This window comes from Quercus suber, unplaced genomic scaffold (assembly GCF_002906115.3).
Source record: "Quercus suber isolate HL8 unplaced genomic scaffold, Cork oak 2.0 scaffold_705, whole genome shotgun sequence".
Lineage (NCBI taxonomy): Eukaryota > Viridiplantae > Streptophyta > Magnoliopsida > Fagales > Fagaceae > Quercus > Quercus suber.
This window is the reverse complement of record NW_027070146.1, coordinates 271,814-299,091: the sequence shown is the minus strand read 5'-3', so window position 1 is coordinate 299,091 and position 27,278 is coordinate 271,814. Positions and strand designations below refer to the sequence as shown.

General features: G+C 34.5%; 2 protein-coding genes and 1 long non-coding RNA gene across 4 annotated transcripts; 1 reads left to right on the top strand and 2 right to left on the bottom strand.

Annotated features, from left to right (window-relative positions):
- Nucleotides 1-8,995: 8,995 nt before the first annotated feature.
- Nucleotides 8,996-12,412, bottom strand: LOC112038742 (uncharacterized). Of its 2 annotated transcripts, XR_002885874.2 has the most exons (3): nt 11,530-12,410; nt 11,100-11,170; nt 8,996-9,655 (listed from the first exon to the last, which is right to left on the bottom strand). It is a non-coding gene; the product is annotated as an uncharacterized LOC112038742 (long non-coding RNA). The 2 variants fall into 2 exon arrangements; XR_010626189.1 differs by having other exon boundaries at nt 11,100-12,412.
- A 4,519-nt stretch (nt 12,413-16,931) lies between these two features.
- On the top strand, nt 16,932-19,570 carry LOC112038736 (protein trichome birefringence-like 6). Its single transcript, XM_024071579.2, has 5 exons — nt 16,932-17,819; nt 17,980-18,172; nt 18,257-18,447; nt 18,819-18,977; nt 19,069-19,570. The coding sequence occupies exons 1-5, from the start codon at nt 17,110-17,112 to the stop codon at nt 19,379-19,381; spliced, it is 1,566 nt and encodes a 521-aa protein (XP_023927347.2). The 5' UTR covers nt 16,932-17,109; the 3' UTR covers nt 19,382-19,570.
- A 135-nt stretch (nt 19,571-19,705) lies between these two features.
- On the bottom strand, nt 19,706-23,182 carry LOC112038731 (histone-lysine N-methyltransferase EZ3). Its single transcript, XM_065766450.1, has 7 exons — nt 22,928-23,182; nt 21,986-22,117; nt 21,357-21,444; nt 21,213-21,260; nt 20,980-21,108; nt 20,339-20,416; nt 19,706-20,268 (listed from the first exon to the last, which is right to left on the bottom strand). Exons 1-7 carry the CDS (start codon nt 22,984-22,986, stop codon nt 20,077-20,079), a joined length of 726 nt encoding a protein of 241 aa, XP_065622522.1. The 5' UTR covers nt 22,987-23,182; the 3' UTR covers nt 19,706-20,076.
- Between the last annotated feature and the right edge of the window lie 4,096 nt (nt 23,183-27,278).

Genomic DNA, 27,278 nt, shown 5'->3' with positions numbered 1-27,278 from the left:
TTTTTTTTTTTTTTTTTTTGTATGGTAACCTAAGAAGTACGAGCCCAGTACCCCTAGTCCCAAGGCTTTTTTGAAAATTCCTTTCTTTTTTTTTTTTTTTGGAAATATGAAGATTTGTTAATTATCAAAAAATGAAGAAGATGAAGATGAAAATGGAGTAATATGAAGATAAATTAATGATGTTTTTTTTTTTTTTGGGAACAAGATGTGATCCGTTGAACAACCATTTTAGAAAATCATAGTGTTTAAGAACCAAACAAATCTCTTTGATTAGGAAGGATTAAGATCATTAAACTCATATAATCAAATTTTCTTCATCCTTTTGAACATCGTCAGATTGAGTCTCCAAAGGCAATCAAGAAATGAAATGTGATAATATTTATGAATCACATTGTTGGGTGCAAACAAGAAGAGTGCTCCAGGTTTGGAAGTTCTTTTGAGTCATTTTGAGGATTTGAGAATTTGAGAAATTTTGTCCTCGAACATATCATCCTGTGGGGTTTGACAATTTTAAGCATTTTTCCTTTTTGATTCAATAGAAAATAATATTAGAGTTTAAGATGTGCCTACAACTAGCAACACTTCAATGAGGTATTTACTTATGGGTTATAATATAGGCTAGGTTTGGGTTATGAAATGAAAGATATAAAAGGCTCAAAATTCCCTATGATGTTTCCCCTAAGCATGCATTACTCAAAAATCAAGTATTGGAGATGTTTTCTCATCTTTTCTTTGTCATCTTCTCATTAGTCTTCATTGGTCACTTGTGTCAACATTTGTTTTTATGCTCATTCCTCTTGAATCATACCTTTAGACTTTCATCTTGTAAAATTCTTTCCTTTTTAGGTTGCATCCTCAAGTTTCCAACTTGGTAGGATTTTCCAATTTTTTTTTTTCTTCTTTTCTTTGGCCCTAACTTTTGCCTAAACCGCCCTTTTGGGTTTTTAGCCTAGCGGTTTTTTTTTTTTTTTTGGTCATAGCTTTTGCCTAGACCGCCCTTTTGGGTTTTCAGCCTAGTAGGTTTTTTTTTTTTTTTTTTTTTTTAAATCTTTCATCTCTTGATTGAATGAGCTTTTTTTAGGGATCTTTTGCCTTCATTGTTTTCCTCAGCTTAAAGATTTTCGGTCATTTTGATGCACTCTCTAGACTTCTTTCTTGCCTCAATGCACTTGCACATTTTTGTGCTTGATGAATCTTTTTTTTTTTTTTTTTTTGATGAAATTTTTATAGATGAACCTTCTACTCTTCTTGGCATGATGATTTTTAGATTCTTCAAACTTGATGCACATTTTTTTTTCTCTCACATTGATGGAATTTCATTTCTCTTTCCTTGATTGAGTGAAACCTCATTTTTCTTTTATGATCTCTTATCTTTAGTTTAATGAATTCTCTACTTGTCTTTCATGTCCTCTAGGAGAGCTTTATCAATTAGTTTCAAAGTTCAAGGTCTCCTCAACATGAGATTTAAACATGTATACTTTGAATTTTTCCACCCTAAGTTTAGATTTTAGTGGGTTCATGTGAAAAAGAGACTAAGTGTTTAAAGGCTCAAATGGGCTAGCAATGGTTAATGATCATTCTAGATATTAAGGTATAATCTTGTTTTACCAAAAACGACCTCCTATCCCTAGAAATGCTTGCTTGTAGGCACAGTGACTTGAGCTCTTTTAATAAATTCTTCTTAAAAGAAAAAGTATAAATGCTCTATTGGAGACATAAATGTTTTCAGAAATTTGGAATGAATGCATGAGCCTTCCGAATTTTCTGATGGATATATTTTCTTTAATTGCCTTGTAAGACCATTTCTTCTTTTATTCAAAGTAATTTAGCAAAAGTGTTTACACGGATCAAATGAAATCAATCCTTTCTTAGTACAAGTTGATTGTTCAAGCCTTTAAACATCTTAATTTAGAAAAAGTTTTGTCCAAGGGATTCTCATGTACCATTTTGAAAAGAAGACTTTAAAGAATCTTGAAATCTTTGAAGGAAAAAAAATGGGTCTTTTTGAAAAAATCACTATGAAGTCCAATGCCCCTAGTTTAATTTTTTTTTTTTTTTGGGAAAGATTTGGAAATCTTGAAATTGTTGTATTTTTTGTATTTTTTTTTTTGTTTTGTTTTTTTCTTAATATATATACATGAACAAAGCTCATTAAATGCAACATGAAATTTTTGAATTCAAAGAAACATAGAAACATGGAATAAACAAACAAACTTTAAGCTTTAACCATGATGTTGCAAACCAAATGTGGAGTGAGGCAAAGTTTGGCCACTTGCTTCTTCTTTGTCCATTTAGGATGCTTGAGGCTTGATGTGCTTGAACCTTGATTATGATGAAGTGGTTTGGGCTTGCACTTGGAAGACTTGAAATTTGATTATGATCTTTTGGTATTTGCTTGGAATGACTTGGGCTTGCACTTGAAAGACATGCATCTTGTAAGTTTTTGGCCTTTAATGTTGATCATGTCTATACACCTTTGATGGGCTTAAGTGTTGGGCTTAGACTCATTCAAGAAACAATTTTGGGCTTCCATACCAAGTAGAGTTCAATTATAGGCTTTTCAGCTTGAGTTCATTCACATCATACAAGGTTCAAATAATCATAATGGGCTTAAGCGTTGGACTTGAGTCATTATGGTTCAAACAACGGCCAAACAAATGCATAATGAAATGCAATTTACATGGATCGACCTAAAGATAGGTTCTATGAGTCATTACAACATGGGTAGAAGGTAGGTTAAAGGTCCCCTACAAGCTAGGACGTCGTACCTCCCAACTTGTGACGCCAGGAGCGCCGCGTTGGTTCGAACGGTACAGTTTGTCCTTATGAACCACCATGGTATAACCATGATGATCCTTGTCATGGTGGGTAGTAGGTTCACCGCTGGATATGTGAGTCTCAAGAAGACCACAATCCACGGCTAATACTACCGGGCTTCCGGCTAGCACATAAATAAAATAAATTTCATTCAAGCAAATAATGTATAACATGCAATATAATGACATTAGACATATTATATAAAAAACTCAATAAACAAACAATGACATGGTTGGCCACCATAACCTAATTGAAGCTTAGCTCTCAATATCCCCAGTGGAGTCGCTACTGTGAGAGACCGCGCCCCCAGCCCGTTTTTATAGGAATGTTGGGCCAAACCCACGTGAATGGGTGGAGTCGTGTTATTGCCTCTCAAAATGAAGGTTCGACTAGTTATATTTTCCCCTTTAGATTAAGGGTTTTACAATAGAGTCGCCATTTATTTAATTATTGGGATAAATAAGAAAACCAAAATTGAAAAATTCCTCATTTTATTAATTTTCAATTGAATTTACATTGATCATAGGAAAATTACATGGCTTTAGTCCTAAATACAATCTAAAATAAAAGTACATGGCTTTGTTTCGTAGTTACAATCTAAAAATTGAAAATTATAAGGATAAGCATTTGATCTACTAACCCTTGATCTAAGTTCAGAGGCTATGTTACAAGGTGGGAAGGTGTTAAGCACCCTCTTTGCCCAGTGAAGCCGGTCTTCTAGACCATGGTGGCTAACATTCATATCATATCATCCAATATGTCAATCAATTTGCATGTTGAATTTAATGTGTGTGCATGCGATAAACCCTAATTCCATTTACTAAGCATTGCATTTGGATTGAAAAATAAATTCTAGTGAATGTGTGTGATTAGTGATATCCTAGATTCAAGGATTTGAAAGAATTATGAAACAAACATGTTTTTCATATTTTTGAAGTGAATTTAAGATTAAAACTAGTGTTATGCATGAACATGTGATGAACAATCAAAAATATGTGAAGAACATATTAGAACAACTAAGAACATTCAAACATATTCAAAGGAATTTAAATGATCATTATCATGCTTTAATCTTAAATTCTCATCATAGCAACACAAGAAACAAGTTATAGAAATGGATTATACTTTCATGCAAGATCCATATGGTGGAAGAGGAGACTCTTGGTAGAGATCCTAAAGGTGGAGGAAAAGAAGAGTTAGGAAAGGAAGAGTGAGTCTCACTCAATACCTTAAGTCTCAGGAAAACCAAGATATGACAAGACTACTCAACTTCACTAGAACTCAAGAGAGGGGAAGAGATGAGAGTTTTTGTGTGCTTTGGAAAGAAGGAGGGAGAGGGTTTATATAGTAGTGGTGGAGGGAATATGAATGGAATGCCATTTAATGAGGGTTGACAAGAATCATGAATCTAGACTTTATTTTAGTCTTGAGGAAAATCTGGCGCATTAAATGGAGAGATTGGTAGGAGTGGGGAGCAAGCCAAAATTCGGTTTTCCCATAGCTGTTGTAACAGCCTGTAGAGCCATCTTCAAAAAATCATATCTGACTCAATTCTGATCAGAATTGTCTCGTTCTTGTACTCAAATTGAAGCCCCGGATGTCCAGTTTCTGAAAAAATTAACCTTATTCACAGATTCAAAATATTCTGAGAGATATCGATGAAATGGTGAGCAAAGGTCATTTGTTAAAAAATGGTTTCAGCACAATTAACATTAATAGGTCCCAAATTAGCTCCCAATTAACATTAAATGGCGCTAATCACTCCAATTTCAGACTTAATCAGTTTCAAATTTACTCTAATTAAAATATAATTACACAAATTACTCATTGAATAATTAATGTTTAACTATCTAATTAATTAGCTGTATGCAACCTCACCATAAAATGTAGTTCTAACCAATTAAATTATGACACATCATTGATATTAAATTGATTACACTTATAACCAATTGAAATCAATTGTTCATAATCATATATAGTCGGACTCAATTTGTGATAGTACATCTCAGCTATTAAAACTTGATTTGATGATAACTTTCAATCTGGTGGTCCGATTAGGGCTTATGACCAGTCAATTTGATCATTACAATATCAAGATCATTTTAGTGAAATGAGATTAAGGATCTAATGGCCAGAATCAAGATGCATATTTCAAAGATGAAAGTACCATTTTACCCTCCATATGAGGTTAAATGCGGGTTGTAAAATGGAGTGTCAACAATACTTTAAAATGTATAGTAATAATAAACAAACAGATTGATAACTAACGTATGTTACACACTTTGCAACCAATTTTTTGTTTACAAATTGATTTTACTAACCAAATTTCTCTTCCACTTATTTCATACTTCAATAACTAAATTCTCTCGAACCCACAACATTTTTAATTAACATTTTCTCTAGATCATGTGTTGATGCTAAGTTATGTCTGTCTTTTAGAAGAAGACCTACACATTAATATCATTATCTGAACAACTAACCATCAACCCCCTTCCATATTTTACCATTACATTAAGTATAATATATTAAGTTGATTGTTTTCGAATTCATAAATTGATCCCACACATTATGCGGGTTAAATACTTGTTTATTAATAAGGTCTAGAATGCAATTATATTTATATAGTGATATTAAATATAATTAATGATAACTTTGGACTTGTTAAAAGTTGATAGAAAAGCTCAAGACCCATTAGAGCTAGAGTCTTATTTGTTCCCTTTTAGTCCTACTCCAAGCCACACACTAAAACCCAATTGGAAAGGCCCAATAGGCCAACCCAATTAGATAATCAATTAGATATAAAGGGAGAAACATACATAATTTAGTAAAAGATACATCATTATAAAATGGTGTGTATGTGTGAGTAGAAGCCACTTGATTATTCTCCCTTGGAAACTGATTGAGAGACCACACTTCTTGGGTGTAATGTGGAATTAGAGTAAAGATTAAAAGTGTTCCCAAATACTTCTAATATTTTGTTTTGAATGTCACCACACCAAGGTATGCTTTCTTGTTCTTAAATTCTGAAATTTACATAGCACATGTTATCTCTCATGAATGAAGTAGATCTGTGATTATTGTTTCCATTGTATGTTTTGTATGGGATGTAAAACTAGTTTTAATTTTCCAACAATGAGTGAAAAATTGTGATAATAAACTCCAACAAAAAAAAAAAAAAAAAAAGAGTCTAATTGTGTGCGAAACTCGTGTGATAAGGCTAGTATTCATATATGAATATAGACAAAGCTTATATACAATAGCTTAGATACAACACTTTATGTTTCTCAATTAAATTCAAATACATGGTTGTATTGACAAATAAAATAAAAATAATGTTATTTTTCCTTGGATAATTAAAAGTAATGCAACCATGTGTTTGAATTTTATCATAGAACTTAATGTAGTGAATCTAAAATATAGTACCAAGTTTTGGCTTAGAGATATATCCTTCAAGAACCATTAATAACATTACGAAAACAAACATGATTTGTCAAGAGTAGCTTAATTAGAATCTCCAAAATTTTCAAATGGAAACATCCAGGATTCAACTGTGAATAGTAAGGTTGTATATATACAACCCTACTATTCATGGGTTGTAAAAATAAAAACACATATTTTAATGGAGTGAGAGAGGAAGAGAGGAAAAGTGGGAAGAGAGAGATGGGAGAGAGAGGAGAGAGAATTGATTTTGTTTATATTATTTTAATGACTTGTATATAAAAATAGAAACTGAAATGTTGGATGAGTTGTAAAATGAAATTCTAAAATAGAAAGATTTTGAGAATTAAGGGTCCGTTTGGTTAGGCGTTTTGGGAGCCTAAAAGTGCGTTTTTAAAACCCAAAACTCCATTTTGCAAATAACAACTCTTCATAACGTTTTTGCATAGTCATTTTAAATCCAAAACATCGTTTTGCAACCACTTATACAAATGCTCCCTAAGACACTATCTTTATCTTATTGTTTGTTTGGAAGTTTAAAAAAATAAGAGGGAGTAGAGTAAAGGGAGAAAGAGTAATTCAATTACCTTCTTTGGAAGTTTTTAAGGAATTAGGGGGAGGGGTTTCAACTACCTCTAACTCCTCATTTTTAATTCCCTCAAATTGGAGAGATTTGGAGGGAGAGTAGGGTAGATAAATTATTAACCAAATGAATTTTTCAATTTACCCTTTTTAAATTAACAAAATTACAAACTGATTATATAAATAATCTTTGTTTGTTTCCTGAGAAAATTTAAGGTGAATGAAAAAAAAAAATTGAATCTCACTATTTAGACACCACCAAGTTGTGGGTCGTCGACAACGACGTCACCAGGTCCATGTTGCTCGTGGCAATCGATCTTGAGTTGGCGTCACCAGGTCCACCTCGCTAGCGGCGATCAATCTTGAGTCAACGTCACTAAGTCCATGTCGCTCGTAGCGATCGATCTTGAGTTGGTGGCTGTGCACGAGATTGGGCATTTGCTTGGGCTCGGACATTCATCAATGGCGGTGGCTTTGGATTAGTACACGTTGGGAGCGATTGTTGTCTCGATTTTTGTGCTCGTTGTTGCGATTTATAACTTCGTCACTGCGAAGAAAAAGGTCGCTGGAGAGGCGCAAATCGAGGCGGTGAACTACATCACTGTGGCAGTGGCGGCCTCTAATGGAGAATGTAGATCCACCAACGCCGACGTTATCATCGTCGATGTTGGCGTCGCCAGCTTTACTCTCGCTCACACTCTCAGCAAGGTTCGTCAAATTCTCTATCATTTATTTTTCTCTTCTTTCTTTCTCGACAACCAAATAGTGCACTAAGAATTTCTTTTTCTTTTTTTGTTTCTTTTTTTTTTTTTTTTGAATTACGAAAAATCTGCTAAAGTTTATGGATTTGCTTCAACTTTGGCTTGCTATGTGCGTTTTGTTCAGGAAATTAACATGTTAATTATTGAATTTCAGATATAGTAGGCTAATTTGGTTGATGATTTTTCGTAATATGTTAGTACTTTTTAAAAAATAATAATAATAATTTGCAATTTCTCTTGTATTTTTTTAATTAGCAATTTTTTTTTTTGGTATGATTTGTAATAATAGAATTTTTAGATACGCATTTGTATATATAAACTGCACTAGTTGTTGAAAATTGTGGTTTCGTGTTTATATTCTAAGATTTGGACGAATGATAACCAGGTTCAAGACTTTACAAAACTGATAAATTAATCATAGACCAATGTTGTAAGTCCATTTTCAAATAGGGGTAAATTTGTCTATTTAAATCATTTCATCTTTTCTTCATCCTAATTTTTAAAACATCTAAACAAGAGGAATGGGTAATTACTCTTTTCCTCATTACTAATTCTTAAAACATCCAAATAAGGAAAAGGATAATCATTCCCCTCTACTCTCCTCTCCTCTATTCTCTTCCCTCTCTAAACTTCCAAACATAGCATTGCTTTTAAACATTAAAACACTAAATTCCAAAATAAAGAGAGTCTCATTGCATCCCGTGACATCACTTGTAGGAGACGCAATGGCAACTCCAAAATTATTATTACTTTAGATAATATATAGGAGTTCCAAGCTGTTCAGAAAACTTGCTTATTAGGAAATGGTTGATACTAATCTAAAGTTCTAAGTAATTTAATAGAATCATTCTACAAAATAACTAGCCGAAATTTAAGAGCTTACTGAATACTCTGCACATGAATTTTGAGGTCCTCCCTCGCTTTATCACATGAAACACAAAAAGAAAAGAAGAGTGGATAATCAAAAAAAGAATGCAAAAAAATATAGAACCTTAGAAGATGATATGAAGTCTATAAATTAAAACACACCAGCTAGAAATGGGAGACCCGTGCTTCATCAACTCGAAATTGGGTTATATTAATTCTACATTAAAAAAAAAAAAAAAAAACCTTAATTATTGTGCCAAACTAGACCCTGAACTTTTATTATTGTGCCAAACTTTTATTTATTTATTTTTAGAATGTATTATTGTGCCAAACTAAACCCAACTCTTTATTCCCTTATTTCGGAAATTCAAAAACTCATTCCCTAATAAGTGTCATATTTTAAAGTACGTTATTTATTTGTTTACAAGAATAAAATTATAGGTTTACTTGTCGCTAACCCGTGCGATACACGGGATAGTTAAATAGAAATTAAATATACTTATTTTGTTCAAGGTATTGACTTGAAAATATATAAAAATAAGAACAATTTATTCAAAATAAAAGTTCACATAAAAATAAAAATAAACACAAAACTTGTAAAAACCTAAAACAACATAATTTCTACACTTCCAACCAACAAAAAATTATGTTCCCCACCATTAAACAATATTCTCAATTTTGCAAATATTCTTAAACCTACCAATTTCATTGAAGAAACCACAGTACACTCTCAATAGTTCCATCACTATAAACAGTACAACAAATTGAGCTATACAAATCTTGGTAACACAAATCTCCTAAATGATGTAATGGCATATTATCAGAGGTAAAAAGCAACAAATTTTTAATCCAAATGGATAGTCTATCTATAAGTTGGAGTATGTATATCTAAAAGCCTATCCTAGTTCAATTGAAAAGGCATCTAAAATTTGGTGGAGTGCTCCTGAGTTGAACAATTGTATAGGATAAAACAGGAGGAAAAAGAAAATAAAAATAATGAGACAATGTTTAGAAGAAAAAAAAAAACATTTACATACAATACATTTTTAATTGACAAATAGTAATAAGAATCAAACACAGTTTACCTTGATTAAATCATCAACAGAGCATCACATTTCTTACCTATCTTCCTCCTTACGACTCTCCATGTATTATGGCTTCTAGAACTCATAAGAAATTTCATCAAACACCTTGTATATGTGTAAAAGAAACAACACTTAATGAAAGTGAACATTATTAAAAATCTCTATACTCAACTTTAAAATAGTAGCATAATAGTCATAAATCATTGCAAAACTACAAATGTAATAGAAAAAAATTCCAAAACATGTATCTATTAGTACTTCCAAATTTGCTATCTAAGCCCATATCTAACATATCAAATAGCTTTAGTGAATTTCTCAAATGATTGGCTCAATCTAAAATACAAATGGATTGTACAATAATAACCTTATGAATTGGGATGGCTCCCACTATTCAAATTCAAAGATTCAACTTAAATTAATCAAGGACAACCCAAAAAAAAATCACAAAATTAACACTAAATGTATTATGACTTTGAGGAAAAAAAAAAAAAAAAGTACTTCCAAGAGGATAGACTTATCAGGATATTAGAAATTTCAAGCAAGAAGTTCATGGACTTAATCGGCAAAACAGATCTCTCAACTCGGAGTTGCAACAACTGAGGCAACTGGTGTCCTAAGTACCAGAATAGGCAGAGAAGATTAGAGGTTTATCTTACAGACCCCATATATGCTTGTTTTACTATGATCGTCACCTTTTTAACACACATCCTTTAGTTTTTTTTTTTTTTTTTTTTTTGCTATGCATATGTAACCAATTTGCACCCAAAAATCTGGGTTAATGGTCAATTTCTTTTAGCCATCATCTCCTAAAGTCCATGCTAATCAAATAGCTTGTAGCTAAGCAAACTGCCTATTTGGCTAATCTCACCTCATGTATTGACAGCCACAGATATCCTACACTAATTCAAGCAAGTCTAAAATAAAGCTCATACAAGTCTTAAAAGGAAGAAACCCAATATTAAGAAAATCAATTTCAAGTAATATGACCTTCATTTCCTTCATTCTATCCTCTATACAAACAGAGCTTTCCATTCCATTCTATTAAATGCTTAATTTTGGTGGCACTGAATTTCAGCCTCTGTATATTGTTTGATGTTGGGACAGAAATTCAGTTTGTTTTTCATGTCAGTTGTATAGTGTTTGGTGGCTATATATGCTGTTTTACATTTGATAGAAAATGTTAATAAAAATTGTGCAATCAGTCTTTCAGCATTAATAATTTTCATTGAATCAAGGATTCCATATTTTTGGGTTTTACATGTTGCCAAAAAATATCAATCAGTCAACAAATTATTTCGAATGAGATTCAGGAAGCATGAAGTAATCCACCAAAAAAAAAAAGGAGAGCCATTAAGGCATATTGCAAGAACAGAATTTAAATTGGTAAGAATTATGTTGAAATGCAACTCATATCCCAACTGCCCACCCAACCAAACTTTAAATCAAATAAAAATTAAATCAAGCCCCAAAGAAAGTAACGGAGAAACAGAGACATCAAAAAACTATATATTCAAAAATAGATATGGAAGAAGTAAAAACATAGCTCCACCTTTTCACTTTGCTATGCACTTTGCTATTGCTGGAATTTGTAGACACCTTCTAAACTCTATGGACTTGGTCCTTCGATGGGCATGGCAGAAAGCAAAAATAAAAGTCAGTAGTAGGCTAATAGCTATGGACCTTAGCTTCCATGGTTATGCCAAAATTAAAAATACAAACCTTAGCATAACTAAAAAATTAGAATCAAACAAAACCCCTCAAAAATGTAGATGCTACTCTTAAAATTAGATAAAGAAGTAATAAAAACAATGAAAGTCTTGAGATGAAACAATTAAACTAAACATAAAACCAAACTTCAGATAACAATTACCTAAAAATCAGTCATCTTAATCACAAGCATTCCACCATAAAAAATATCTTGTAAAGGGAAAAAATTTATAGAACAGAGAGTCTAAATTTGAAGAGAGATAGAGATAGACCTGGTGAGGGCAAGTGGCCAATGATGACAACCGAAAGGTAGTCACACCCTCAGCCACAGATGGACCTGTGGTAGGATTCGCTTAACGGTAGGAACTTAGGCAACCATTCAAGTGGGGTTGTTCTGCCTCGGGTGTTGGTGCTTCTCTGATTTCAATCAAAATACAGCCATGAATAAGCAGATATTCTCAAACCCAAATTTGGAAGAAGAAGAAGACGTGGAAACTCTTTAAAAAAAAAAAAAAAAAAAAAAAACACTTAAATTAAGACAAAAGAGAAAGAGGAAAGGAAGCGTTGCGGCTCAGGAATTTAGTCAAACACTTTGAGGGTGAAGGGTTGGGATTCTGTTCTCTTCAACTACACCCTCAAGTGGGGTTGTTCTGCCTTGGGGTGTTGGGGCTTCTCTGATTTCAATCAAAATATAGCCATGTATAAGCAGATATTCTCAAAACCAAACTCGAATTTCTCTACAAATCACCCCAAACTCAAATTAGCCACCAAAAATAAAAATAAAAATTCGATACAATGGTAGAACCCAACAACAAACCGGTGGTAGAAACCCAGGTGTCGACAGGGTTGTGGGAGAGAAGAACTGAGGGTGAGAGAGGGGGAGAAACTGTTGTGAGTGAGAGATGGGTAGCGCCGACAAATGTAGAGCTGGAGAAGGTGGAGCCGTTGAGTTGTGGGAGAGAAGGACTGATGGTGGCCTGCGTTTTGGACTGCAGGTGGATCCGTTAAGCTGTGTTTTGCGTTGGGGGAACGACAGAGTGTGGGTCTGCGTTTTGGAGGAAGGAGAAGACAAAGGAAGGAGAAGGCAGAGAGTACGTGTGGGGGAACGGCAGAGCCATTTATCAGGTTTTAGAATAGTTTTATTCTGCGTTTATGTTTTTATTTTTGGTTTTAGAAAAGTTGTTTTTTTTTTTTTATAGATTTTTTTTTTAATATTCTGCTAATGTGAAAAATTGTGGGGGTTTTAAAAATTTGATTTTATATATATATATATATATTATTATTTTTTTGGACTCCCAGTGTTTGATTCACACTTCCCGCGGGCGCAGGCCCAGAAAAAAGAGGTGCATTGCGGAAAAAGCTGGAAAAAAATTATGTTGGTAAAAATTTGTGTAATTCTGCAGAACGCTGCTCTCTTACCTTTCTATTTGTAAGTATTTGGAGTACTTGATTTTTAGTTTTTTTTTTGGCAGGATTATAGTTGTACAGTTGAATACTATGTGACACATTTTTTAGTACACGAGAGCAAGGCTAATTAGGCCAGAAGCATATACAAACCTTGAGAATTGATAGTATTGATAGTGGCACATCCAGATGGAGAGGAGCTGATATATTGGTTTTCAATACTGCACATTGGTGGACACATTACAAAACAAAAGCAGGGTAAGTGCCATTCTTGTATTATTAGCCTTCTAAGACCTAGGCTGGTATGTGCTTCATTTTGAGATTCAATCTTTCAAGTCATATGTATATATGTTTAAGAACCATTCATTCTTATCATGTCTATTATAACAGGATCAATTACTACCAGGAAGGGAACCGAGTTTATGCTCAGCTTTGTTGAATATTAGCTCTGATACCATGTTAAATGGAGAATATTATCAAATGCAATGTGTATACCATGTTGTGTATGCTAGAGTGGATGCGGAAGATGAAGCATAGAATAGGAACATCAAGAACACGAAGGTTACGTGGTTCAGCCTTGACGGCCTACATCCACGGAGAATCCCTTAAGGGCTACATCTTTATTGTGTAGGAATGTAGTACAATAACCTCTGTTATAATGAACCCTAACATGAGTATATATAGGCGACTAAACCCTAGATTACTAGTACAAGTAGGACTGGGCTTGGGCTTATTACATTGGGCTAATATCTGTCTAATATATATCTCTAACACCCTCCCTCAAACTCAAGGCGGAAGCTCGATGAAGGCTTGAGGTTGGATAAGCATGAGAAGATCACTTGGAGATGCCTTGAAGAATGCCTTCGAAGAAACCACAATGAAGAATGTGCCAATTGACCAATTTTGGAGCTTCAAATGAAGAAACGGAGTCCAAAATTGGAATCTACACGAAAAACTGAGCAAGATAGGCCCTTTTGGAAATTTTGACTTTTGGTCAAAGGTCAACGCAAAAAGTCAAAGTCAACTGGTCCAGGGTCAAAGTCAACGGATACTGGTCCGGGTCGGTTCCGGGTTTCCGGGTCGGGTACCAGGGCCGCTGACGTCATCCTATGACGTGTCGCTGACGTGGACTAGGGCTGACGTGGACGTGCTGCGTGGCTGCTGACGTGGAGTGATGACGTCATCATGTGACGTCAGATGACATCAGCGGAAATGTTCCGGCGCGTGGCAAGAGCGTGCAATGTTCACCGGCGCATGGAGGAGAAGCCCGAAATCCCAGTGGCGCGTGAGAGCGCGTGCGGTGTCAGATGGCTGCCAAAATTTCAGGTTTTGTTTATCGGTCGACGTGGAGGCCGCAAGGACGGCGCGTGTACCAATAAGACTACCTGGAAATGGCAATCTGAGGCGGCGCGTGGAGAATTACCGGAGCTGTTGGCGGCGCGTGGAGGCGCGTGAGGACGCCGTTGGAGGCCGTGTTCCTGGGTTTTGGTCGCGGGAGGTGGTGGATCACGTCTGTGGTGTTGGTTTCGTCAGGCGAGGCTTGGATTTGCACAGATTTGAGAAGTTGAGTCACGGCTTTGCTTGAGTTTGTGGATCTTGGACACAGCACTGAGCCACGGTGGCTGCCAGATGCCATGGAGTCTAAATCCAGATGCCATGGAGTCTAAATCCACCAAAGTTTTCTTTCGAAGCTTGGCACCCTTCCATTTCAGGTTTGGCCTTATACACAGCTAATAACATTGATGTTAGTTTTTGGATCCCTTCATGCCAGTTGCTGAGTAGTGTATGATCCAATGAATAGGGGAGGTCAATGGAACTCAGGTGGGCATTGTATAAAAGCTACTCAACCTCTCAATGAAACTCCAAGCACCTGTTATTCAGAGAAGAGTATTGTTGTAGAGGAGGTCATAAAGAAGATGAAAACTCCTGTTACTTTCTTGAATATTACTAATTTGACAGGGTATAGGACAGATGGTCATCCATCTATATTTGGAGGAAAATCAGGGAAGCGCTCCTCTTCAAACGTTCAAGATGCAGTCATTGGTGTCTTCCTGGCGTTCCTGATACATGGAATGAGATTTTGTATTTTCTTCTGCAATCTAAACGATAGTAAACCTGTTTTTATTCACAAGTTTACTTTCTTACAATTTTTTGCTCGTTTGATCTTTATTCACTAGCTTGTATATTTTTATTTTTTTAAAAGTTTGTTTTTTTGGGATTTGTTGTAAAAATGCAAACTGTTTTGATTGAGATTGATGTTACTGCCTTACTAGACCAACCTATATATATATATATATATAGAGAGAGAGAGAGAGAGAGAGAATTTCTTGAAAATAAAAAATCAATAGCTATCATGTTTAAACTTAAAGCTTTTTTGGCTAAAAGTTATGCATAAAAACTAAGTTTATTGATCAAACAGTAAATAATATCTGATTTGAATGGAATTTGACAAGCGTGTTAAGAACATAAAGAACATACAATTTAACTATTTGATTTTCAAAATTCATATTCTATAAAGAGATATAAAAGAAGTTTGAAAGATTTTTTTTTAAACTCGTTTAGAAGAAGACCTTATTTTGCAAATTTGGCGCATCAAACTAATGAACAGTCCAATGGATTGTTCCAAATAGGTACTACATTTTTTTTTACATTCCTTCTTTATTTATTTAAAACCTAGTAAGGTTGCAGTTTAATATGGGAATATCATTATGTAATTTATTATGAAATACCTTGTATCTCAATGATATTTATCCGATTTTTAACTAGAAAAAAAGTTGGGTTCAAATCTTTCCTGTAAAAAGAAAAAAAAAATAGTGACATAATTTACAAGCAACTTCGTACTATAGATTAGAGATCCTGAATATTAAATTAACAACAATATACACCTTGCATTGCCAAACTCTTCTACCTAGAATTGTCCTGATTGCCCTTAGCACTGCTTTTGTTACTCTCGGTCTCGGCACTGGCAATGGTCAATGGATCGGTATATGAGAAAGAGAAGATTCAATCGGTGAGAGAGAGTGTGTGTGTGTGTGTCAGAGAGATGGAGAATATATGTGTGTGTGTGTGTGTCAGAGAGATGGAGAATATATGTGTGTGTATATATATATATATATATATGGTGTTCTATTGACGAGAAATGTCTTAATACTAGTATTGAGGCACTGTTCACAAATTAATTCGGTCTGTAAGTTGAGACACATGCAAATTGATTTTAGATGAATTTAGCTATATTTTTGTAAAATTTTGGTTTGTTGAGCATGATACAATGCTCACTAACCAATAACCATCCTACAAAACAACTAATAAAGAATTAATAATTTATTGAACAAGGGTCCCACCAAAAATTCCTCTGAATAAATTGTGCCGTCCTATCCATCTTAGAGTTCGATTTATTTCCCTTTTTTTTTAATCTATTTATTTTTTATTTATATCATGACTACTGAATTATTATTATTTTTATTTCAAAATTTATTTAAAAAATGGGAAAGAATGATTCTTTATTAATCAGATTTTTTAATAGACTTTATTAATCGGATTGATCTCAAGTATTTATTAACACTCTATGAACATTAATATTGAAACTTGAGATCCTTCCTTGGTAAAAGTCTCTCGCAATTAACAAAAAGAAAAGTAAAGAGGTAAATCAAATGAATGCGGAAAAATGAGTAATGCTAGGATAACAACATTTTTTTTACAATTTGTACATGTATAAGTTGTAACTAGTGAAATTATAGATCTATTATTATTATTATTATTATATATACAAGATAAAATTTATATTCTAATATAATCTAAATGTATATATATGTGAATCTCCTTTTGAGGACTTAATCTCTGCCTTTACCTTCACACCCCATAAGTATTTATAGACTTATTATTTTTACTTCAATCATAACTTTCATGTGAGTAAATTATGACAAAATTGTGTTCTAACCTTTTTCTAAAAAAAATATATATATATATATATATATATATAATACCTTTAGGGACAACAGTTGAACAAGGACGAATAATCTGCTTTGATCAACTCGAGAGCAATGAATAATGATACTCGCACATCACCGTTAAGGCATAACCCAAAAGTCTTTGGTTAGGTAGCTTTTCCATTTCTATATTCTACGATCCATGTGGAAAGAACAGAACAACAAAATATAAAAAGAAAAAGAAAATTAAAAAGCTGAAGGATATGTTGGTCCCACACTTTCCCTGTTTCGCATCACCTGCTTCATGCTCAACCGGCTTCTAGAGCAAAGTGTCCCATATGTTTTGCTAGCTCTTGGTTTTTTCTTTTTTTTTTTATTCCTTCTTTAGCATCAATCACATGCATGCGTCCTAGTACTACCAAACCCTAATGTCTTGTACTAAAAAAGCATTCTTATCTACTATATGTCTATAATCCATATATCACTCCAAGGTGAGAAACTAAAATAAACTAAAAGGCATATATGGAAAAACAGAGAAGTTTCTCCTTTAAACCCACAAGACTATTGGTCTTTTCCTTCACTATCTCTACCTCTGTCATCTTCTTCACCATTTTTACCATTTGGGTCATCAAAGCCACCCCTTCATTTCGCCAAGAGATCCATTTACAGTACAATAAATCCTCCCTCAGTTTGGGTCTCAGACCCATAACTGTTCAGTCTTTATCTTCTCTCAGTGGAAATTTTTCAGTAACTGGTGAGAAAGATTCAACTTTGATAGATAGCCATTATAGTAGTCTTGAAAATGCTACTGGGTTTGCTTCGACTTCGCTTTTTAGTGGGTTACAGAGAGAGGAAGATGGGCCTGGAGTTCTAGTAGATGGAGAAAGCAAAAGTGATGGTGTAGATGGTAATTTGACAACACTGCAAGAGAGTACACCTGAGACTATTTCTGAGAAAATTGAAGTTCCAAGTAGTCAGATGAGTGAAGAGAAGAGCACTGTTGCAACTTCATCTGATAACAATGGAGTTTCAATTAGAGAGAAGGTTGGACTGAAGAGAGTAAAAGATTGTGATTTGACAAAAGGGAGGTGGGTTTATGATGAGAGCTATCCTTTGTACACAAATGATTCATGTCCTTTCATAGATGAAGGTTTTAACTGTAAGGGTAATGGAAGATTGGACAAAAACTACATGAAATGGAGATGGCAACCACAAGATTGTGAAATTCCAAGGTACTAACTTGTTTCTTCTTTTTTAGCCTTAACTGCAATTGTAATTTAGATGTAAATGAAATTAGGGTCAAGTTTATGCTTTTATCTAGAGTAGATGTACTTAAGACAAAAAGTACTCAATTTTGAGGTAGTGGGATCCTGGTGTGGGCTTGTGCTATAGGTTCAATGCAACAAAAATGCTGGAATTAATAAGAGGGAAGAGGCTAGTTTTTGTGGGCGATTCGATCAATAGGAATCAATGGGAATCCATGCTGTGTATGCTAATGGGAGCTATTAAAGATCCAAAGAGGGTCTATGAGACCCATAGGCGGAGAATTACCAAAGAGAAAGGAGATTATAGTATCAAATTTATGGTAATTCTTCAGAACTTCTTTGATCTCTTACCTTTCTATTTGTGAGAATTTGGAGTACTTGATTTGAGGGTTTTTTTTGGGCAGGATTATAGGTGTACGGTTGAATACTATGCGACACATTTTTTAGTTCATGAGGCCAAGGCTAGATTAGGCCATAAGAGGATACAGACATTGAGAATTGATAGTATCGATCGTGGTACATCCAGATGGAGAGGAGCTGATATGTTGGTTTTCAATACTGCACATTGGTGGACACATTACAAAACAAAAGCAGGGTAAGTGCCATTCTTGTATTATTAGCCTTTTAAGACCTAGGCTGATATGTGCTTCATTTTGAGATTCAGCCTTTCAAGTCATATGTATATATGTTTAAGAACCATTCATTCTTATCTTTTTGTTTTAAAGAAAGCATAACTATGGCTATGCCTTATCGTTGAATTGATTTTCATGTGCATTCAACATTTAAGGATGGTTTAAATGTAAGATGCTGTTAATGGACTTCCACTGAATTTCTTGAAATTTTGTTTTCTTTATAGTTCGTTTGTTTCACTAAACTGATGCAAGTTGTAATCATGCGCATGTGAATTATAAAGGATGCTGTTTTCATGTCTATCATTGTTTGTAACATCTGTAAGTCTTATAATAGGATCAATTACTACCAGGAAGGGAATCAAGTTCATCCTAGGCTTGATGTTTCAACCGCTTTTAGGAGAGCTCTGATGACTTGGGCATCATGGGTTGATAGGCACATCAATCCTCGAAAAACCCAAGTTTTTTTTCGAAGTTCAGCACCTTCACATTTCAGGTTTGCCCTTATACACAGCTAGTAACATTGATGTTAGTTTTTGGATTCCTTCATGCCAGTTGCTGAGTAGTGTATGAATCAATGCAAATAGGGGAGGTGAATGGAATTCAGGTGGGCATTGTATGGAAGCTACTCAACCTCTCAATTGGACTCCAAGCATCAGTTATTCAGAGAAGAATATTATTGTAGAGGAGGTCATAAAGAAGATGAAAACTCCTGTTACTTTCTTGAATATTACTAATTTGTCAGGATATAGGATAGATGGCCATCCATCTATATATGGAGGAAAATCAGGGAAGCGCTCCTCTTCAAACATTCAAGATTGCAGTCATTGGTGTCTTCCAGGTGTTCCTGATACATGGAATGAGATTTTGTATTTTCTTTTGCAATCTAATCGATACTAAACCTGTCTTTATTTCTTACAATTTTTTACCCGTTTGGTCTTTGTTGGCTAGCTTGTATATTTTATGTATTTTTTAAAATTCTTCTGGGGTGTATTGTAGAAATGCATACTGTCTTCATTGAGATTCATGTTATTGGAACAACGAAAATATTTTCATTATATATAGAGCTGATCCTCTGCAATTTTGGCATATCCAGCTTATGAACCGCCCAATAATTACCGTTCCAAATAGGTACTACACATACACTTTTGATTTTGATACATTCGCCTTTTTTACCTATTGTGACCGCAATTCAAATCTAGAAATATCAATGCAACTAAAATCTAAGGTAAACTGCATAATCTATAATCAACTTTATATAATGAAGATCTTGAATATTAAATTAACAATAAAATACACCTCCAATAGAATTGTCAAACTCTACCTATTGCGTGTAATGCTTAGACTGCTAGATGAACTTTAGCTTATTACCCGCACAATAACAATTTATCCTTATTCCTATGAAATCTTATTGCCCGACCTATATCATGTCTAATTCTAGATCACATTAGCATGTATAAATGCATGCATAATTTCTTAGAGCCTCCTCATGCAGAGATTCTCTTTTCTTGGTAAGTGTCACAGATATATAGAGACCTTTGACTGGTAACCAGAAAGATGACCAGTGATATGTACATCCTGATCTAGGCCAATGGCTAATGAGATTGGTATTTCTTTGCTCTGCCTTGAGAAACTGATGATTCATCCCTCTTGGAGCCCTCTGGCTTACGAGCCCATGCAGGTGCTTGGTCTGGCCCATAACGATAATCATAGAAGAGCTCCTCACTAGCTTCAATATGCTCCTTCGCAAAAATGCCTACTCGATGATCTCCTGCGACCAACATTACCTGTAAAAGCCAATGTATTAGCAAAATCAGCCGGAACTAATTCAACAGGGAAGTCATAAAAGTCACATACCTTTGCATAGCAATTAGGGTTTGATGAATGGTTTGCAAATTTCAGCTTGTCTCCTTTGCGGTAAGCATCAAGGACAAACTGTGAACAAAGAGCAACTGCTTTGAGATTTAAGACATTATAAATTAAGAGTTTCAAGCTACAATGTCTTATATTTTGCTACACATGGCAAGTTTGATTATGAAGACACCAAGCAAAGCAAATAGAGAAAGAAGGAATGAGAGAATGAAACAGTACAAGGGCAGCACTTCAATTTTAATTCAGAGCTAAGTTGTTTGTTGTGTAAGGGGCATCTCTTGCACAAACCTCCAATTGCATGACAGGATACCTGTGTTGTGATATAAAATTTTCCTTTGTAGATCCCAATATTATATATTAATTTGAAAAACAGAAGCCTAATGTAATCTACAATCAACAGCACTTCCAACATAGTCATTGAGCAAAAGCAGGCAAGGGAAGTTGCAGGTAAAAGTCTGCATCAAAACTCTTTTGCTAAAGTCATTTTCTTTTAAAAATGTCATCCAACAATAACAAATAGTATCCAACCTGTTGATGACGACGGAAAAAGGGCCAGTAAGCTGTTATGAGGCAGCAATCAACTTTTTAGAGACTTGCAAAGATACTAAACAATAAAGGTCACTTGCCTGATCATTTAAGTCAAAAAGAAATGATGAATTTGCACGATCATAGATTTTCCCCCGCTTATCTGCTTCTCTATGGGAGATCAATTCACCAGTATACTCTCCAAGATAATCATTTTTGTTCACAGCATTCTGCAATTTCATCATCCAATACAGTGAGGAGACTTGGCAAAAAAAGAAAGAAAGAAAGTCACGAAGGAAAAAAAAGAAAAGAAAAAGATGATTCATCTTTTCACCTTCAAAAATGCACCCCATCCAGCAACATCAGACTTTGCCAATAGTATCTGGATATCAAAGAGGAAAAGTAAGTTATGGTTCAGTCACATCTTTTTTATTCATTTTGATTATGAAGATGGTCCTAAACACTAGGAATTGCTCACTCTTTGCTGTTGCCTTAGAAGGAGCCTCATATTTCCACATTGGCCATCTCCTCGCTTGGCTGGCTCACCTAATGAACCATCTCCACAACTGCATCAAATATGTGATTTTAAAACGCCACAAAAGATACAAAAACTACATCAAATGAGACTAAATTTAGACAGGCAGAAATAGTTATTACAAAACCTAAATCTCATGCAACTCTATATGCAATTGTAAAAAAAAAAAAAAAAAAAAAAAAAAAAAAGCATAGGTAAGTCATCCAGACTAGCATCTGATACAGAGGTAAGAAGAATTGTAAACCAAGGAAACACGCTAAACTGGTTAACAGATACCAAAAAGGAATAAAGTAATTTATGAATTGCATAAATGAGCTTCTAGAGTAGTTGAGATGTGCTAAAAGGTGAAAAAAAAAAAAAATTCATTTCTGGTTATTGTGGTTAAGAAAATTCCTTACATGTGTTTTTTTTTTTTTTTTTGGGGTGGGGGGGGGGGGGGGGTTTGGGGGGGTTGTTATTTTAAAGGATAAAAAACAGCTTTAACAGACATAAACCAAGTTCACAATGTTTAATGGAGAAAGGCCAATCCCACATCAGTGTAGTGTCAACATTGAATATATGAAACTCATTACCTAACCCAGCAATTTCGGCAAACATCTGGGTCACATTCGCGTCCAGCAGCAAAGCATGGGCATTGCCGACTTCTGCACTGACTCTTTGCACAGTGACATCCCCTGAACCGATTTTTGCAGCTCTTTGAGCACCTGAAACATTTATAAAAATTCTATTTCATTTCATTTTTCAGGTTCATAAATACAGTTAGTGAAACTTTAAATCAGCAGAGAATAAACCTACGCAATCAATACACATCAGGTAAATTTGAAATCAAACGCAACTAATGAAATTTATAATAAGCACAATTTGAATCCTGATAAATGATTTACTGAAAACATTATACCTAGCATAAAAAAATCTACTTGATGCGGGCTGCATGATATCTGTTTGACCATTCAAGTCATATAAGTAACTTTTTTGGGTCCAAGGGGAGAGTTGACATGTTCTAATACAATTTATTAACAACTATGTAGTTACGTCACTTAAAAATCTATCCATCTGCGCATGTTGTGTCATGTGTCTCATTCCAATTAACTTGTAAAACATGTATTGCCTGCTGCTCTGCACATAGTTTACAATTTATTTGGAAGAACCCTCAAGAGACCTTCACCAGCAGGATCTCTATTTTTGGTAAGTGAAACAATGTCTAGTTATTTCACCTAGAATACGTGTGGTGGTGCCAATTGTATCCTGCTAAGCTGGACATAATTTTAAAATTCATTTGTAATAACCACTTTGGCAACAGGGTTTTCTTTTGCAAAAAGGAAGAGAGGGCTTTGGGAGTGGGCGAGGGGCATAAGTTCAGCTGCTAGCTGAACCATCTATACATCACATATCTTATATTTTACTTGGAAAATTATTTACCATGGTCCACTATAATAAAATGAAAAATCTCACTCACTGGTTTTATTGCTATAATTTGCTTTAACAGCTACATATGAAAAAAAAAATCAACATACCCACAATATTTTTCACAGCAAGTTCCATTATGTAGACAAGAGCATTGCTTTCCACACATAGACTGGCATCCACATGGGGTATATTGCTTACAAGACTGGTTTTTTCCATCGGCAATTCTTTTCCAAATTGATGGGTGGCCAGCAGATTTCCAAGAATATTTAAGCTTCCGTGTCTTGCCCCTTCTACGAAGCAGCCGCGACCTTGCTGGAATATCTGGGTCCTAACACAAGAGAATACAAAATAAAAGAAATTAGGGTTCTACGTTGCAAAGCCATGAGGCTCCAATGGCTAAAGCCTAGAACTGATGATAACAGGTTCACAAGCAACTGCAGAATAAAATTCAAAAGAAAACTTGCAGCAATCAAGCTAGTTTGATCATCTTTCACCGATTCTTGTCAAGGGCAGCCTACTGTTCCAAATGATTCATCAATTAGAAGGTGTATAGACTAGATTACATAAAATAAATCCTGTAACTGAAGGAAAATAATAGTTACTATGGTAATCTCGAGGAAGTTGAAGCACATAATAGTCCTTTAAGCTTAACCCAAATCATTTGATGTTAAATCCACCAAAGGGGGAGAGACAGAGAGAGACTGACTCTGAGTTTGGGTGCAGAGTCGCTCGCTTTGGACACCATGGCCGCTCTCCTCTGAAACTCGCACGAGGAAGAGAGAGAAATTGAGAGAAATTAACGTTTGGGATTGACACGTGTGAAGATCCTGTGACGTGTACTACACGATGAGAGTGGAACTTTTTTATCATAGGGTGAATAAAGTAAAAAAATAAAATTGTAGTTTTTTATTTTTATTTTTTGGGTGGATAGATGAGGAAAAGGATTTTGAGCCATTTGGAAACATCAAATAGGCTGTAAACAAGAAATGTCGGGCCAAAATTTGGAATTAGCACTTTTTGCCAAAAAATATAATTAGTAAGTATTGTTTTCAACTATCTTTCATACTAACATCTTGAGTCTTAAAGACTCGATTTTGGGCCTATAAACCGAGTCTCAAAGACTTGGTTTTCATGTTTGGATTAGATCTGACTGGCTCGATTCCACGTGGCGTCTACCTGAAAATCGAGTTTTAGAGACTTGATTTATATCTATAAAACATTAAAAAAAAATTCAAGTTTTGGAGTACAAAACACAGATCAACCACCACCAAATACAAGCACAGACCAGCCACTATCAACGCACAAATCCGTGCATTAATCCAACAATTCACACAAATCCAACCAAATCCACCCCCAACAACCACCTAAATCCAAATTAAAAATAAAAACCCAAAACCCACGACCCGTTTGGCTTGTTAACCAGGGTTCTCTCAAGAAAATCCAAAAACGCACAGCGTGGTTGGAGTTTGGTGATTATGGGTTGACCGATTGGTGGTTTGGAGTTTGGGTGGCTGTGGGTTGGTTGGATCGGGTGGCTGTAGGTTGATGCCTGGGTTTGGCGCGGTGGTGCGATGGTGGCATGGTCTAGCTGGATTGGGCGGCTATGGGTTCTTTGGCTTTTGGTCAGGTCTACGTGGTGGCGTGGGGGGTTTGCTATGGTGATTATGGGTTGACCGGATTGGTGGTTTGGAGTTTGGGTGGCTGTGGGTTGGCTAGATCAGGTGGCTGTGGGTTGGCTGGATCAGGTGGTTGTGGGTTGATGCTTGGGTCACGCTGCGTGGGTCTGGCGCGGTGGTGCAATGGTGGGACGTGGGGGTTTGCCATGGTCTGATGAGAAGGTGGGGTGGGGTTGGGGGAATGGTTTGTACATGAGAGAGCAAATCTGGATTTTAAATCACTTACTAAGAATAGCTTATAAATCAAGTCTTAAAGACTTGATTTCTAGGTGGACAGCACGTGGAAAAAATGCCAAATCAGACATCAGATCAGAATATGAAACCGAGTTGAAACTTTATTTATAAGCCCTAAATTGAGTCTTTTAAACTCATGTTAGTAAAAAATATAGTTTTGTAATAGTGTCTACTAATTATATTGTTTAGCAAACAGTGCTAATTCTCAATTTAGGCCGAAATGTAGGGTTATAAACAAAAGAAAATTCTAAGGACTATGATGTAGCGTGACATTGAGAATGGTAGTATAAGATCTAAAAGCAGTTAAAAAATTTTAGCATTTAACACCCCTATTTTATTTATTTTAACAAATAATTTCATAACACACCTTACATTAATGGTCTTATTTTTACCATCAGTCAAGCATTATTCATTTTTTTATTAAAATTTTCTCACTTCCTCTCTCTTCCTCTTTGCCACCTAACCCAATTAAGTGATAAAGTAATAAAAAAATTTATACCTTCTTGCTAAAGTGAACTGCTAGTCTTAGTAGTTCACTATAGCAAGAAGGAAAAAATTTTTGCCTATGACTCCACCAATGATGATACTCTAAGACATCAAGAAGATGATGACTCTTGGGTTTGGGATTTCAAGTCCATTTTGTATTTGTAGTTTTTTAGTAGCTTATTTATTAAATACTAATCTCTGAGCACGTGCGTAATGAAAAATTATTTAGATTACTACATTTTTCAACCACAAAAAAAAAAAAAAAAAAAAAAAACCCAAAGGTGTGATGAAAAATTATTTCACCTGCAAACAAATAACAGTCATCACACCACTATTTTAAATATTATTTTAGTTTATGAAATATAAATGGTTACTTAATTTTATTGAATACTTGCATATTTAAAAATTTCCTTTGTTCACTTGCAAGGCATATGCTAAATTTTTTTTTTTTTTTCATTGTGATTATTCGATATGCACATTAATATTTATATCAAAGCGTAACTAAATTATGATGGCTCCCTCTGACGTTACCACGGGTTGGGATTAAAAATTTTATGTTCAAATCAGTATATATACAAAAACTATATACGAAAGATAAGTAGGAACATATTATGTAAAAATTGATGCTTAAGAGAATATGAATAGTACATATATTGATAGATATAGAAATAATTAGGATCTTTCTTTTATAGAGCTAATTTTTAACAACAACCACATAAATTACAACCACTCCAAATTATCCTCAAAGTCATACAGTAAAGTAATAGTCTCTCATCCGCACTCATCCAATTTGGCATTTATGCAATCCAATAAATGTGAGAGTAAGTCAACCTGGAAAAGAGAGATATGAAAAAAAAAAAAAAAAAAAAAAAAATTAAAACTATTCGATCGCATGCATGTTTATGAGAGTGTAAGATTTAGAAGTAGGGTACCCGACAACAATCACTATATAACTATGTTCACTACAAAAAACACGGCTATAGGTAAAGTTTATAGCCACATTTGTAAGTGTCATTAGCTGCATTTTTTTTATAGGGCCTATAGCTGCGTTACACGGCTATAGGTAAAGCCTATAGCCACATTTGTAAGTGCAGTAGCTGCATTTTTTTTATAGGGCCTATAGCTGCATTTAAAAAACACAGCTATAGGTCCAGCCAAATAAATTTTTTTTTTTAAAGGATGACCTATAGCTGCATTTAAAAAACGCGGCTAGAGCTAACCTATAGCCGCCTTTTAAAAACACAGCTATAGGTTAAGCCTATAGCCGTGTTCAAAAAACGCAACTATAGGTCCAGTCGAATAATTTTTTTTTTTTTTGAAAGGAGGACTAATAGCCACATCATATATCTACATTTTTAAAATGCGGCTATAGGTCCAACCAAATAATATATGTTTTTTAAAAGATGGCTGATAATATATAGACGATTAATTTTTTTTTTTTTTTTAAAGGAGAACCTATAGCCATGTTTTTAAAAATGTGGCTATAGGTAACACAAAAAAAAAAATGATGGCTTGAGATATATAGCTGTTTTTTTTTTTTTTTTTTTAAAGGAGGACCTATTGCCGCGTTTTGAAAAACACAGCTATAGTTAACACAAAAAAAAAAAAAAAATTTGATGGCCTGAGATATATAGCTGTTTTTTTTTTTTTTTTTTTTAAAGGAGGACCTATGACCGTGTTTTTAAAAACGCATCTATAGTTAACGCACAAAAAAAAAAATGGCCCATAATATATTGATGAATAAATTTTTTTTTAAGAGAACCTATAGCTGCATTTTTAAAAACGCAGCTAAAAAAATAAATAAATAAATAAACCGAATGACATGCTCACTTTCCCACCTACCCCCACTCTCATCTTTTCCTTCTTTGCTCATTCTCTTTTTGCTTTCCTTAGTGTCTTTCTTTCTTTTGCACGTCCCTGGCTCTTCTTTATTTCTTCTTCTTCTTTTTTCTTCCCTCTTTTTTTTTCTTCCTTCTTACTCTAGCACAACTCTTTTTTCTTCTTCTTTGTTGTTTTCTGCTACTTTTTTTTTCTTTGTTTCTTTGGAGCCTGCTTCTTCTTT

Excerpts from the sequence above, each read along its gene's own strand:
- LOC112038736 (XM_024071579.2), top strand. The coding sequence starts at position 17,110 with ATGGAAAAACAGAGAAGTTTCTCCTTTAAACCCACAAGACTATTGGTC. Across the intron at positions 17,820-17,979 it reads CAAGATTGTGAAATTCCAAG|GTTCAATGCAACAAAAATGC; the intron begins GTACTAACTTGT and ends CTTGTGCTATAG. Across the intron at positions 18,448-18,818 it reads CATTACAAAACAAAAGCAGG|GATCAATTACTACCAGGAAG; the intron begins GTAAGTGCCATT and ends GTCTTATAATAG.
- LOC112038731 (XM_065766450.1), bottom strand. The coding sequence starts at position 22,986 with ATGTGTGGAAAGCAATGCTCTTGTCTACATAATGGAACTTGCTGTGAA. Across the intron at positions 21,445-21,985 it reads TGCCGAAATTGCTGGGTTAG|TTGTGGAGATGGTTCATTAG; the intron begins GTAATGAGTTTC and ends TATTTGATGCAG. Across the intron at positions 21,109-21,212 it reads GATGGGGTGCATTTTTGAAG|AATGCTGTGAACAAAAATGA; the intron begins GTGAAAAGATGA and ends ATGAAATTGCAG.